General features: G+C 42.1%; 1 protein-coding gene across 1 annotated transcript in view; it reads right to left on the reverse strand.

Annotated features, from left to right (window-relative positions):
* Positions 1–15,989, reverse strand: part of CFAP221 (cilia and flagella associated protein 221) — a 118,339-nt gene that overhangs the window by 71,277 nt on the left and 31,073 nt on the right. Inside the window, exon 7 of the mRNA XM_065927815.1 lies at positions 2,777–2,880. Coding sequence (XP_065783887.1) covers positions 2,777–2,880 — 104 coding nt within the window. The remainder of the gene's footprint in view (positions 1–2,776; positions 2,881–15,989) is intronic.

Below are 15,989 nucleotides of genomic sequence, written 5' to 3' on the forward strand. Positions count from 1 at the left end.
GAAGCCCCTAAGGCAGACACTCAGTCCCAGAGCTCTTTTATCTTCTCAGATCCTAAGCGCTGTGTTTCAGAAAAACACATAAAACCCTAAAGACTCTGCCAAAACACCCGGTACTAATAGAATTAATGAAAGTAAAGTTGCAGGATACAAAATCAATATAGAAAAATCAGTTCTGTTTATACACCAACAACAAACTATGAGAGAGTGAAATGAAAAAACAACTCCATTTACAATAGCAACAAAAAGAATAAAATGCCTCGAAATAAATTTCTTTCCAGTTTTTTATTGAGAAAGAATCAACATAACATCTCTGTATAAATTTAATGTATGAAGCATGACGGTTTGACTTACGTATTTGTGAAATAATCACCACTATAGGTTTAATTAACATTCATCATTATAAATAGACACAATAAAAAGAAAGCCCAGGAATAAACTCATGTATATGTGGTCAATTAATTGGCAACAAAAGATCCTAGAATATACACAAGGGCAAGGACAATCTCTTCAACAAAGTGTTGGGAGAACTGAACAGCCTCATGCTAAAGAATAAAACTGAACCACTGTCTTACACCACATACAAAAGTAAATTCAGGAGGGAGGGTTAATTTGGAGTTTGGGATTAACAGATATACTCCACATAAAATGGATAAGCAACGAAGATCTGCTGTATAGCATAGGGAACTTTACTCAATACCTTGTAATAACAACCTATAAGGGAAAATAATCTAAAAAAGTGACTATACTTTGTATAACTGAGTCACTTTGCTGTACACCTAAAATGAACACCACACTGTAAGTCAACTATATTTCAATAAAAAATTTAAAGATTAAAAAAATGATTTCAAAATGGATTAAAGACTTGAATGTAAGAACTGACAGTATAATTCCTAGAAGAAAACAAAGAACAAAGCTCCTTGACATTGGTCTTGACAAAGACTTTGGGAATTTGATACCAAAAGCAAAGGCAACAAAACCAAAAACAAATGAAACTACATCAAGTTCAAAAGCTTCTGCACAACAAAAGAAGACATCAACAAAATGAAAAGACACCCTGTGGAATGGAAGGAAATGTTTGTAAACCACATATCCAGTAAGGCATGAATACCCAAGATACACAAGGATATCATATAACTCAATAACAAAACACCAAGATAACCCAACTTTGTCAAATGAGCAAAGGACCCAAACAGACACTTTTCCAAAGAAGATATACAAATGTCCAACAGGTACATGTTCAACATCACTAATCATCAGGAAAATGCAAATAAGATGAGATTATCTCTCACACCTGTTAGAATGGCTATTATCAAAGAGACAACAAGTCCTGCCAAGAAGGTAGAAAAAAGGAAACACTTGTGCAGTGCTGGAAATGCAAACTGGTGCAGTCACTATGGAAAACAGTACGGAGGTTTCCTCAAGACCTGAGGAATTATCACATGATTCAGCACTCTCACATCTGGGTATATACGCAAAGGGAATGAAATCATTATTTTGAAGAGTTAGATGTACTCCCATGTTCACTGCAGCTTTATTCACAATATCCAAGGGTATGAAAATACTCTGTGTCCACTGACAGATGAAAGGATAAAGAAGACGTGGCATATACATACATACATACATACATACATACATATATATAATGCAATATTATTCAGTGTTAAAGAAGAAGGTAATCCTGCCATTTGTGACAACATGTATGAACTTGGATGGCACTATGCTAAGCAAAATAAGCCAAAGACAGATACTGCAAGGTATCATTTACATACACATTCAGAAGAAAAAAAAGTCCAATTCTAAAAAATAGAGAGTTGAAAAACGGTTACCAGGGGCTGGGCGTGGGGGGTGGTGGTGGTAAGGAGAAGTTGGTAAAAGGGTATAAATTTTCAATTATAGAATGAATAAGGTCTGAGGCTTTAATGTAAAATAAGGTGATTATACTTGAAATTTGCTGAGAGAGTAGAACTTAAATGTTTCACCAATAAAAAAGGCAGCTCTGTGAGGTGATGGATATTAATTAACTCAATGATAGAATCCTTTCACGATGTGTACACATGTCAAATCATCACATTATATACTTTAAAAGTTTATAATTTTATGTATAAAATTATATACATATCATATACATGTCAGTTATACCTCAATAAATCTGAAAAAAAAAACCAAAACAAAAACAAAGCTATTTTAGGATTCGCAGCAGGCCACAATGGGTGGATATTTAAATTCCAAACCTAAACATCAAGAGAGAAACTGGGAAGCAGAAGTCAGTTCAGATGGAGATTTCATTCTCAGAGGTCCTGCGCATCTTTGGGACCTACATCCTTTGGGGCATGCAAAGACAGATGGTCCACGCCACATGTTAAACAAATTCCTTAGACCCTTCACTAAGATCCTGAAGGCTTGAGTAGATATAATATTCCCATTTTATTTGAACCTGAATTAAAGGTGACTATGAAACCATTTAAGTACCAGGAGTCAAAACTAGAATCAGAATGGATTAACTCCTGATTTCAAGTGTTGACTCTGGAGGGCAATTGACCTGAATATAAATTATAAATTATCTGCATGATACAGATTATCTCAAACTGTGTTTACTCGCAAGTTTCTGGTTCTGATTTAATTTATCAAGTATGTAAAGTCTGTTACTGTTAAACATTTAAAAATAACACATTCAAATGTGGCTTATTCTCTTTCATAACTGGAGACCTACTTGCCAAGCCATCTTCAATCTGAGAACTCTCAGGAAATTGGCAACTTGAGAATTCATTCTCCTTACCTGATGTTGGCTCCACAGTAAAGGCCTGATGAGGATGGACCACAGTGACATGAAACTCAAAATCCACAGGGCAACTGCACCACAAAGGAATCACATAGCTTTTGCTGCAAAAAAAGAAGAAAACCGTATAATATTATTTTTCTTTATAACTAGCTCTTTTGGTATCAAAGAATACTCAGGTTATGTAATAAACAACCACAACCAGGAGCAGAGGCAACCCTCACACAGTCATTCCCGGGTGACAGCTAGCCGACAGCACCTTCTGGGTGCTATGGCAGGGGGATGTTTCAGAGAGCCCTGAGCCTATCCTGATGGCAAAGTGAAATGACCCTTTTGCACTAGTAGTTTTGGGGATACAGTAGATTTCAAATATGGTTTGAAAAATGATGCCAGGAGTATTTTTACTTGACTTTAAATTCATTATTTGGAAATATTCCAAATATAAAGAAAATATTGAAAATAATAAAAGAAAGATCCCTTTATCCACTACTAAGCTCTATAAAATCTTCTGCTTTGGGTAAACCAATGTCTTACTTTAACAGATATAAAACATGCAGAACAGTTGAAGCTCCGTGTCTACCTCTCCTTGGTCCTCTGCTCCTTCTTGCCTCCCCAGGGGTGACCTCTACCAGCACTCACCATCATTCCCATGGATTTTAGAAATATCACCCCATACTTATGTACCCATAAAATGTATCCTATTTATCACTTGTTTTCAATTATACTGTTCTAAAATATGCTAGTTTTGCCCAGCATTATGCTTTTGAGATTGATCCACGATGACACTCGAAGTTCTGTTCACTTGTTTTAACCAGCAATAAGTAGTTCATTGTTGGCTGACATTACCTTTCTCTCTCTGCTCTCGTGCTGAGAGGTGTATAGGTTGCTCGTGCCTTTTCACTGCTTCAGTGTGGTGATGACAGCCCTTCGGGGGACCCCTTACGCGTGTGGGCCAGAACTGCTCTAGCTGTGACTGAGAAATGGAATTACTGGCTAGCAGTAAAGTGAAACCATCAGCTTTGCTAGGTACGGCCTAAGTGCCCTCCGAAGCACTTGAACCAATTGATCCTCCCATGAGCAGCATCTAATTACCAACACAGGATTCTCAAACTTCTTCCAGCTTGATGGGGGTGAAATAGTATGTCACTTTATTTTCATTTCTTTAAGGTTGATCCCACTCATTTTACCCATTGGGTTTCCTCTTCTATGAATTGCCTGGGTGTATTCTTTGCCCATTTTTCTACTGGATTGTTCTATTCTCTTATTAACTTGGAAATTTTAGATATTAATGTTTTCAATTACATCTACTGATATAAATTCAAGATAAGGGTCATTATACAGAGCAATCACTTCGGCCAACAGTGAGATGAATACTTCATAGCTTTTTTATTTTTTAAACCAATTCATAAATTCTGTCCTAAATCAGGCTCTACTAGAAGTATCAGTCCATCCATCTTAACTGTATGAGACGCTTTCTAATTCTGAAATACAGGGTACCTAAAAGTCATGACGTCTTTCAGGGTAATTCAACCTAACCACACTCAGGCCCCACGGAACATCAGGTATCTTACAGCACTGGGCAGATAAAACTAACATTACAAATTACATGTCTCTCAAGATGATCAATGACACTGCCCAAACCTGGACCCTGAAGATGAGGTCAGTGCCTTACAAACCTCCTGGGCTGTGTGGGCCTCCAGTCCGTATCCCCAGGGGTCTGCTCAGAGTTACCCCAGCAGCTGCTCAGGGATCCTCTGCTAAAAGTTGAATGTTTACATTTTCCTGAACTAAAACAAACAAACAAAGACTGGCAGTGCTTTTTATATTTACCCAATCTGTAGCTAACTTCAGAGCTCTGATAATTCCCATAGAAAAGGTGTCAGAGTATTTGTTTAATGATGATTACATGAAGCCAAGTTCCTGATGCATTAATCAGTCAGAAAAACAAACAATTCCTTAAGGGCACAAAATTCCAAGTGGCTTGATTCAGGAGACACAGCAGTGGCAGGAATAAGGCAGTGGAAAAACTGAACTTGGCTTTCATCGTTGCTGTTCATACTATGAATGTCAAATTATGTGACTGGTTTCCTTCATCATAAATCAATGGCAATCTACATTAATTTGGGTTAAGAGAAATTCTGGCAAATAGGAAGCTGAGTTTATTTAGAAGTTTTCCATATGTGAAGAAACAATCCCATTAGATTCTGGGGGTTTTAAAAATTCTCAACTAAATTCCATTGCTAAAATACAATAAAAAGTGACCGGCAGTGAAGAAACATGAATAAATATACATATCCCATGCCTATGAATCCTCAGACACAAATAGGAGCCTGAATTAGAGTTCTTCTATGATTTATAGAAAGTAGCCAATTAAAATATTAAAGCAGAACTTTCCTGGTGGACCAGTGGTTGGGAGCTCTCCTGCCACCGCAGGGGTCATAGGTTTGATCCCTGGTCCAGGAGAATTCCATATGCCACGGGGCAGCTGGGTCTGTATGCTGTGGGTACTGAGGCCCGCGTGTCCAAGAGCTTGTATATCACAAAAGAGACTGCCCTCCCCATCCCCACCACCTATCCCTGCTCTCTGCAATTAGCAGGGGGCCTGCATGCAGTGGCGAGGGCCCAGCACAGCCAAAATAAAGATAAATAAATAATATTTAAAAAAATTAAAGCAGATAGAAATTAATACTCTTCAAGTAATGACAACTTTATCCCTGCTACTTTATTATTTACACATTTAATCAAATACACTAAGGCTATGTATAAAAATATATTAAGCACTTGAAAAGACTTGTGACTTATTTTTAATAAAATCCAACTCAAACTTTTTAAATACCAGTCTTATGATCATGTACAAACTCTGTGCCTGTTAGAAGAAAAGAGTACCAATTTGCCTCACAGAAAGTAAATATTATAAAATAATATAAACTCAAATTTCTTTCTTGTCCCTTTTCTAAATAAATGCTAGAAGAGGGCCAGACACTGCATTAATTTCCAGTAAATTATATAACATTTGTTTCTACTTTACTCTGATGTTATTTTCATCATCTACCCTAAAATCTACCACTGTTAGCCAGGAGTAATCAACAATTTCCTGAGAGAATGTACAATCTTGTGAACTTGTTGGGGATGACATAAAAGCAAATTTCTTCTCTAATTAAAACCCTCCATGTTTAGAGAGTGGACTGAGTGAGCCATCTTGACATAAATAGTTCTGGACCCCTTTTTGGAGAATGAAGGTTGACTGATGATGTCACCGAGAGGGACCGTATGGGGCTTTCCTGGAACAGACTCCCCACCCTGACCCCCATGTCCTCTACCCGCCTCTCCACTGCAGAAAAACTGTGGCCTCCTAGACCTCCCCTGAGCTCCAAAGAGTCAATTTAATCAGAGAACGAGAAACTGGAGAAAGTTAGGAAAACCATCAGGCAAGACAAAATTCTAATACTTTAGCCATTAGACGAAGTCAAGGAACTTCAGTCCCTCCTCAAGGGCCATAGATAATATTCTGGGCCACATCCTTTGAGCTGTCTTGTAGCTACTGAGACTCCCACCAGGTGGGAGAAGTTGCCGCTATGTTACCCACAAGCATGCAGACTCCAGACTGGTTGTGACCAGAAGGTTGACGATGCTGACTCCTGATAACCTCACCACAGTCCAATCAGAAGAATGTCCATGAGCTGACCACACACCCCACTACCCTCTTTCCTCACTCTGCCTTTAAAAACCTTCCCCTGAAACCTTTCAGAGTTCAGGCCCTTTAAGCACTAGGCGTCTAGATTCCTTCCTGGGTGCCTGAGTTAACACTGCACTTTCCTTCACCACGAGCTGCTGTCACTAGGAGGGCTTTGCGGCACACGGGCAAGCGGACCCAAGCATGATTCAGTAACAGTAAAAAGCATGACAGACGCTAACTTATTACACAATGCTGGATTCAGAGGGCACAATAAATTAATCATCAGCTATTACATGTTACTTGTAACCATCAAGATAAAGGGAAGCCTCTTCACAGAGACACATGTAAAATTTAAACCATAATGTAGACTATGTAAACATGTCAATTTAGCAGGACTTGTCCCTTGTCAATTACTCACTGATACAGGAATCACTTAGAGATCCAAAGCTGTGGACAGCAATGATATATTTGTGTGAGACCTACTTCTTTTCAAATGTACAGAAGACTCATGAGAAAATCGAATCTGAGTGAGCTCATCTATATTGGGACTTCCCTGGCGGTCCAGTGGTTAAGAATCTGCCTTCAATGCAGTAGACATGGGTTTGATTCCTGGTTGGGGAACTAAGATCCCACATGCTGGGGGGGCAGCTAAGCCCATGTGCTGCATCTGAGCCTGTGGGCCTCAACTACAGAGCCCATGCACTCTGGGGTCCCTGCACCATAACTAGAGAGAAGACTCTGGGCTGCAACTGAGAGCCTGAGTGTCTCAACCAAGAGCTGAAGCAGGCAAAAATAAATACATAGATATGAAAACAAACCCATTTTTTTCCTACTGAGAGGTGGATCCCCGGTCTCCTTCCCTGGGATCTGGGCTCTCTGGCCACTCAGCTCCCGGAGAGCAGTGGAAATAATGATGCTGCACGACTTTCCTAAGGTCACACCCAGGAGACTGGCATCCCTCGATCCTCCTGGGTGCTCGCCGTGTTGCCAGGTTGGCAGGAAGCGCAAGCAGCCTTCGGAGAGACCCACGCGGAGAGAACCGAGGCTCCCGGCCCTGCACCTGGCTCAGCCCAGGAGACAGCCAGCATGTGAGTGGACCATCCTGGGAAATGGATCCCTTGACTTGGCTAAGCAGCCTCAGCTGACTCTGCACAAAGCAGGGCAACTCTCTCCATCAAGGAACCTTCAAAATGTAGATCCGGGAGCAAAACGAATGACCGCTGTTACTTTAAGCCACTGCTTCTAGGGTGGTCTGTTACACAGCAGGAAGGAAAAACCAGATCCAGACAGCACCCTCTCCTCCTTACCTCATTTCTCCTGTAGTGAATGACAGCCTTCACCCCATTCCCAGTGGGAATCTTAGCTTGGACATTTTAAAGTCTTTTTCTCTTTTCAGTTTTACTCTTCACACGTCCCAGCCATGTGCTTGTGCCTCAGCCAGCCTGGGAGGTTAAGCACTATTATTCTGCCCATTTCACAGATAAATAAACCAACCAGTGTGGGGCTGTCCAAGGTCATACAGTTAATGAGATGAAGCTGGAATGGTGAGGATCAGAAGGTGGCAGGGTAGAAGGACATGCGCTCATCTTCTCCTGTGAGAACTCCAAAATTACAACTTGCTGCTGAACAACCACTGACAGGAGGATGTTGGATCACACCAAAAAAAGATACCCCATGTCCAAGCGCAAAGGAGAAGCCCCAGCAAGAAGGTAGGAGGGGCAAAATTGCATTTAGAATCAAACTCCATACCTGCCAGAGATGCTTGGACGGCTCAAACAAAACCTTGTGCACACCAGGAGACCCCACAGAGACTGAGCCAGACCTGCCTGCGTGTCTGAGCGTCCCCTGAGGAGGTTCGGGTCAGCAGCGGCCTGCCTCAGGGGCAGGGGCTGTGGGCACAGCAGGCCTGGGTGTGGCACAAGCCCTCTTAGAGGAGGTCGTTATTAACCCCGCCACAGAGCCGCCAGAACTTACCCAGGACTAGGGAAACAGACTCTTGGAGGGCCCAGCCAAAACCTGTGAGCACCAGGACCCAGGAGAAAGGAGCAGCGACCCCACAAGAGACTGACCCAGACTTGCCCCTGAGTGTCCAGGGGTCTCCGGAGGGGGGAACACAGTCCCACCCATCCACAGAAAATCGGACTAAAGATTTACTGGGCACGGCTCTGCCCATCAGAACCAAGAACCAGTCTCCCCCACAGTCAGTCTCTCCCATCAGGAAGCTTCCATAAGCCTCTTATCCTCATCCCTCAGAGGGCAGACAGAATGAAAATCACAATCACAGAAAACTGATCACATGGACCACAGCCTTGTCTAACTGAAGGAAACTATAAGCCATGCCGTGTAGGGCCACCCAAGACAGATGGGTCATGGTGGAGAGTTCTGACAAAATGTGCTCCACTGGAGAAGGGAATGGCAAACCATTTCAGCACTCTTGCCTTGAGAACCCCATGAACAGTATGAAAAGGCAAAAAGATATAAAAATGAAAGATGAACTCCCCAGGTCGGTAGGTACCCAATATGCTACTGGAGAAGAGTGGAGAAACAACTCCAGAAAGAATGAAGAGACAGAGCCAAAGCAAAAACAACACCCAGTTGTGGATGTGACTGGTGATGGAAGTAAAAATCCAATGCTGTAAACAACAATAATCCATAGAAACCTGGACTGTTAGGTTCATGAATCAAGGCAAATGGGAAGTGGGCAAACAGGAGATGGCAAGAGCAAACACTGAAATTTTAGGAATCAGTGAACTAACATGGACTGGAATGGATGAATTTAACTCAGATGACCATTATATCTACTACTGTGGGCAAGAATCCCTTAGAAGAAATGGAGTAGTCAACCAAAGAGTCCAAAATGCAGTACTTGGGTGCAATCTCAAAAACAACAGAATGATCTCTGTTTATTTCCAAGGCAAACCATTCAATATCACAGCAATCCAAGTCTATGCCCCAACCACTAAAGCTGAAGAAGTGGAAGTTGAACAGTTCTATGAAGACCTATAAGACCTTCTAGAATTAACCCCCAAAAAAGATGTCCTTTTCCTTACAGGGGACTGGAATGCAAAAATAGGAAGTCAAGAGATACCTGGAGTAACAGGCAAGTTTGCCCTTGGAGTACAGAATGAAGCAGGGCAAAGGCTAATAGAGTTTTGCCAAGAGAATGCACTGGTCATAGTAAACACCCTCTTCCAACACGCAAGAGAGGACTCTACAAACGAACATCACCAGATGGTCAATACCAAAATCGAGTCGATTATATTCTTTGCAGCCCAAAGATGGAGAAGCTCTATGCTGTCAGCAAAAACAAGACTGGGAGCTGACTGGGGTTAAGATCATGAACTCCTTATTGCCAAATCCAGACTTAAATTGTAGAAAGTAGGGAAAACCACTAGACCATTCAGGTATGACCTAATTCAAATCCCTTACGATTATACAGTGGAAGTGACAAATAGATTCAAGGGATTAGATCTGATAGACAGAGTGCCTGATGAACTATGGATGGAGGTTTGTAACATTGTATAGGAAGCAGTGATCAAGACAATCCCCAAGAAAAAGAAATGAAAAAATGCAAAATGGTTATCTGAGGAGGACTTACAAATAGCTGAGAAAAGAAGAGTAGCTAAAGGCAAAAGAGAAAAGGAAAGATATACCCATTTGAATGAAGAGTTCCACAGAATAGCAAGGAGAGATAAGAAAGCCTTCCTCAGTGATCAATGCAAAGAAATATAGAGGAAAATAATAGAATGGGAAAGACTAGATATCTCTTCAAGAAAATTAGAGATACCAAGGGAATATTTCATGCAAAGATGGGCACAATAAAGGACAGAAATGGTATGGACCTAACAGAAGCAGAAGATATTAAGAAGAGGTGGCAAGAATACACAGAAAAACTACACTAAAAAGATCTTTATGACCCAGATAACCGTGATGGTGTGATCATTCACCTAGAGCCAGATATCCTGGAATGAGAAGTCAAGTGGGCCTTAGAAAGCATCACAGTGAACAAAGCTAGTGGAGGTGATGGAATTTCAGCTGAGCTATTTCAAATCCTAAAAGATGATGCTGTGAAAGTGCTGCACTCAATATGCCAGCAAATTTGGAAAATTCAGCAGTGGCCACAGGACTGAAAAAGATCAGTTTTCATTCCAATCCCAAAGAAAGGCAATGCCAAAGAATGTTCAAACTATTGCACAATTGCACTCATCTCATGCTCTAGCAAAGTCATGCTCAAAATTTTCCAAGCCAGGCTGCAACAGTACGTGAACCGTGAACTTCCAGATGTTCAAGCTAGATTTAGAAAAGGCAGAGGAACCAGAGATCAAATTGCCAACATCTGTTGGATCATTCAAAAAGCAAAAGAGTTCCAGAAAAACATCTGCTTTATTTACTATGCCAAAGCCTTTGGCTGTGTGGATCACAACAAACTGTGGAAAATTCTTAAAGAGATCAGAATACCAGACCATCTTACCTGTCTCCTGAGAAATCTGTATGCAGGTCAAGAAGCATCAGTTAGAACAGGACATGGAACAACAGGCTGGTTCCAAATTGGGAAAGGAGTATGTCAAGGCTATATATTGTCACCCTGCTTATTTAACTTACATGCAAATGTCAGGCTGGATGAAGCACAAGCTGGAATCAAGACTGCCGGAATAAATAGTAATAACCTCAGATACGCAGATAACACCACCCATGGCAGAAAATGAAGAACTAAAGAGCCTCTTGATGAAAGTGAAAGAGGAGAGTGAAAAAATTGACTTAAAACTCAACATTCAGAAAACTAAGATCACAGAATCAGTCCCATCACTTCATGGCAAATAGATGGGGAAACAATAGAAACAGTGAGAGACTTTATTTTTTTGGGCTCCAAAATCATTGCAGATGGTGACTGCAGCCATGAAATTAAAAAGACACTTTCTCCTTGGAAGAAAAGCTGTGACCAACCTAGACAGCATATTAAAAAGCATAGACATAAATTTGCCAACAAAGGTCCATGTACTCAAAGGTATGGTTTTTCCAGTAGCTATGTATGGATGTGAGAGTTGGACTATAAAGAAAGTTGAGCACCAAAGAACTGATGCTTTTGAACTGTGTGGTGTTGGAGAAAACTCTTGAGTGTCCCCTGGACTGCAAGGAGATCCAACTAGTCCATCCTAAAGGAAATCAGTTCTGAATATTCATTGGAAGGACTGAGGCTGAAGCTGAAACTCTAAGACCTGATGTGAAGAACTGACTCCTTGGGAAAAGACCCTGATGCTGGGAAAGATTGAGGGCAGGAGGAGAAGGGGAAGACAGGATGAGATGGTTGGATGGCATCACTGACGCAGTGGACATGAGTTTGAGCAAGCTCCTGGAGTTGGTGATGGACAGGGAGGCCTGGCGTGCTGCAGGCCATGGGGTCACGACTGACTGATGAACCGACTGAGGGGGGAATGAAAGCCGGACCCCAGGACACGAGGTCTTCACTGCCATACTGTGTCCCGCTCCTCGGGACATCGCACTGTTCATACCTACAGCTTCTTCCCCATGGATTTTCTCTTCAAAACGTATCCATCTGGGCTTTATTCGCTGAGCTTTTTGAAAGGCAAGTTCTTCAATTAGTCCATCATCAAGAAAGGCTTATAAAGCCCCAGGACTTTTTCTCAATTGTTACCAATCTCCCCTCAAGTCCTGGCATGCATGTAGAGAGAAAGGGGTGGGGGTGTCTGGGGACTGCCCAGTTAGTTTCTTTCAAGCCTGAGGTGTAAATTGCTGTATTCAGAAGATGACCAACAAAAACAGAAATCAGACAAAATGATTGTTTCTCGATAAGCTAGATCCCCAGATGAATGTGCCACAATTTGAAAAGATATGAAGAGTGCAGAGTAAACTATGTTTCTGATTTCAAAGTATGCCCTTGCATCTCAGATAATTTATGTTCCTGTGAACTTTCATATGCTGCTTATCTCACTTTCAAAGACACAATTAACTGGGCCTGGGGCCTCAAACCAGAAGCACAGTGGACCCAGGATCTTTAATGACATAGTCAAATAAGGACAAACACAAATTTACATAAAGAAATGGTCACTTAACAGGCATCTAATTTTTTTTTTTGCCTTTACAGAATCACACACCATCCTTACTTTAGACTCAGCTTAGACCAATACTGGGCTTTCCAGGTGGTGCTGGTGGTAAAGAATCCACTTGCCAATGCAGGAGACATAAGAGACATGCGTTCGAACCCTGGGTGGGGAAGATCCCCTGGAGGAGGGCATGACAACCCACTCCAGTGTTCTTGCCTGGAGAATCCCATGGACAGAGGAGGCTGGTGGGCTACAGTCCATGGGGCTGCAAAGAGTCGGACATGACTGAAGTGACAGCACACACACACTAGACCAGTATTAGAGGCAAAGACCAAGAAGGAGGCGAGGGGTCAGGGAGGTTTGGTGCTTCTCTTTTGCTGCTGTGACTCTCAAGTTCCTTTCTTGCCCTTAATTCAGTTTCTTCCCCAACCCTACTTAGTTCTCCCCACTGGTACAATTTTACACCCATCCCAGTAGTTTAGGAAAAGATGGAATTCTGAAAACACTAGGGGACAACCAGAAGTATTATTAAATGAGGTCCCCTTGCATACTTGGTTAAGGAAGTTAAGATATTTCTCTGGGGGTGGGGCGGGGAAGGGAACTGAATTTCGAAGAAGTTAGAGGTGACCTGGTGACATGTTACCTGTCATCCACAGAGGCAATGTGCACCCACTTCATATTTCTAAATACCTTTTTTAGAAAATGTATATACCATAAAATTTACCCATTCCTAAGGGTACAGTTTGGGCTTCCCCTGGTGGCTCAGTGGTAAAGAATCTGCCTGCAATGTAGAAGACCCAGGTTTGATCCCTGGGTTGGGACGTTCCCAAGGAGGGCATGGCAACCCACTCCAGGACTCTTGCCTGGAGAATTCCATGGACAGAGGAGCATGCCGGGCTACAGGCCATGGGGTCGCACAGAATTGGACACGCCTGAGGTGACGAAGCAGCAGAAAGGGCACAGTTGAGTGGAACTGGGGACATTCACACTGTTGTACAACCATCACCACCGTCCTTCTCCAGAACTTCTATCACTTGCAAAATTGGAACTCTGCCCCCACTAAACTGTAAGCCCGTCCCCTAGCCTCTGGTACCCACCCTTCTGCTCTCTGTCCCTAAACATGATGAGTCTGAGTACCTGCTCTGAGTGGAATCACACAGTACGAAAGACCTTTTAAAAACTAAAGGATAACTTCACTTAAACATGAAAATAGTAACAGAAATAATACACTGTATAGAAAACAGCATCTACAACTCACTAGAGGCACAGATAATGTGGGGTAAGGAACGAAATTCAGGGCTGCTCATCCTAGTCAGGGCAGGTCCCTGGTTTCTAGCCACTCTAAACATTTTGACAAGCATTGAATAATCACATTCTAGGCAATTCTCTAGTGGTCCAGTGCTTATGACTCTGTGCTCTCATAAGACACACGGCATGACCAAAAAAAAATCACACTCTAGACACCATGCCATCCACAATATTTACCTTTGCTTCCTCCAGGAGTATAGGCTGAAACTCTTTAGGCTGTATTCTTAAACACTAGACCTGGGAGCTAATCTATGAATAGTTTTCATAGCAATATTTTAAAGTTTCTCACTGTTAGTCCATGATACTAGGTTGGTAGTTTCATTTAAGCCATATAATGTATCTATTATTCCAAGAATTTATACAAAAACTAGAAAGCCCTAAATAAAAAAAGTACTCCACCTTTTACCACTGCCCCGATACACACATTGCTAAACTGACCATCTGTTGGTGTTGCTCCAATCCTTAGTACCGTGCAAACCCAGGGCAATTTTCCAAGTCAAATTTGCACAAATCCAAGGAGAAAATCAGAGCATTACAGTTTCCAAGCTAAGCTCTAACAAGGCCAACACTGCTTTCCTACGTTTCGTTTTTCAGCCTTTCATGACTTTCTCCAGGAGTCTAAAGTCTGGGATTCAACATTTTGTGAGAAAAATTTGAAACAAAACAAAACAAAAAAAAACCAAAGTAATTTAGACCTTCCATTGAAAGCTCTCTTTGGGACTTCCCTGGTGATCCAGTGGTTAAGAATCCACCTTCCAATGTAGGGGACACGGACTCAATCCCTGGTCCAGGAACTAAGATCACACCTTCCTCAGGGCAACTAAGCCCACGCACCATGACTGCTGAAGCCTGAGCGCCTACAGCCCGTGCTCGGCAACAAGAGAAGCCACTGCAGTGAGAAGCCCGTGTGCTACAACTAGAGAGGACCCTAGCAGACTCTCAGGTAAGCTTGCCTACAGCGCTCCAACCAACTGGTCCACCGAATCAGCTTGGTGCTAGGAGGGTCAGGCGATGCCACATGGAGAGGACAGCTAGCCAATCGACTGGATTTGCTCCAGATTTCAGCCAGTCATTCAGTGTGAGATAGACACCGCCAGGGAAATTGCACAGTAAGATGATTTAAGGTGAATCTTTCTAGGGTCATGGAAACAGGAAGATGTAACATGTCAGTACCTCTCATAAGCATGCGTTCATTACTTATGTGTGCAGGAAGAGTAGCACTGTGTCTGATCCACAGCACTCTCTAAGAAACGAAGTGAAGGCTAGGGTTACCCAGTTACGGAGCAGTTTCAACATCTGAAGGCGAAAGACAGCTGAGAGGCCTCTGCATCCCATGGTTAGATGTTGGATAGAAACTGGAATGCTACTTTTTGCTATTTACAGAAGCTGTCAAAACACAGTTCACCAGATTTTAAACCACCACAGTTGTTTATAGGTAGTTGGCAAATGTCCATGTGGGATTTTATCTCAGTGAGGAAAATTTACAACTATCAAATCCAGCCCATGAGAACGGAGTTGATGAATAGATACAAGTCTGCCTCTTGACCTTTTGAAAAGTGGACTGAGGTGCCACCCAGTCCTCAGAAAGGCTGGACCCAGACCACACCTGCTTCTCCCCAGAAGCAACCTCAAAGAGAGCAAACTTAGGATATTAAATGAAAATCCTACAACTTCTGGCAACTTGGTCTAAATTGATTATATATATATATATATAAAGAGAACATATATTCTTCTGAATCTACTTTCTGCTAAATTTATGTTTTCCCATCACCTTTGACCTTCCCCATAATGTGCAGTATTATTTTTCTGTAGCTATAGAAAGAATTGCTTTACTTTGACATTTAAACACATAAATGTCATTGGAATACAGGCTCCTTTGTCCGTGGAATTCTCCAGGCAAGAACACTGGAGTGGGTAGCCATTCCTTTCTCCAGGGGATCCTCCTGACCCAGGAATTGAACCCCAGTACCCCACACTGTGGCAGATTCTCTACCGTATGAGCCAGGGAAGCCCTATGTATAAAACAGATAACTAATACGGACCTGCTGTATGGCCAGGAAACTACTCAATGCTCTGTGATGGCCTACATGGGAACAGGATCTAAAAGTGGATGCATGTATACATATAACCGATTCCCTTCACTATACAGCTGAAACTAACACAATCG

Source organism: Muntiacus reevesi, chromosome 3, assembly GCF_963930625.1.
Source record: "Muntiacus reevesi chromosome 3, mMunRee1.1, whole genome shotgun sequence".
NCBI lineage: Eukaryota > Metazoa > Chordata > Mammalia > Artiodactyla > Cervidae > Muntiacus > Muntiacus reevesi.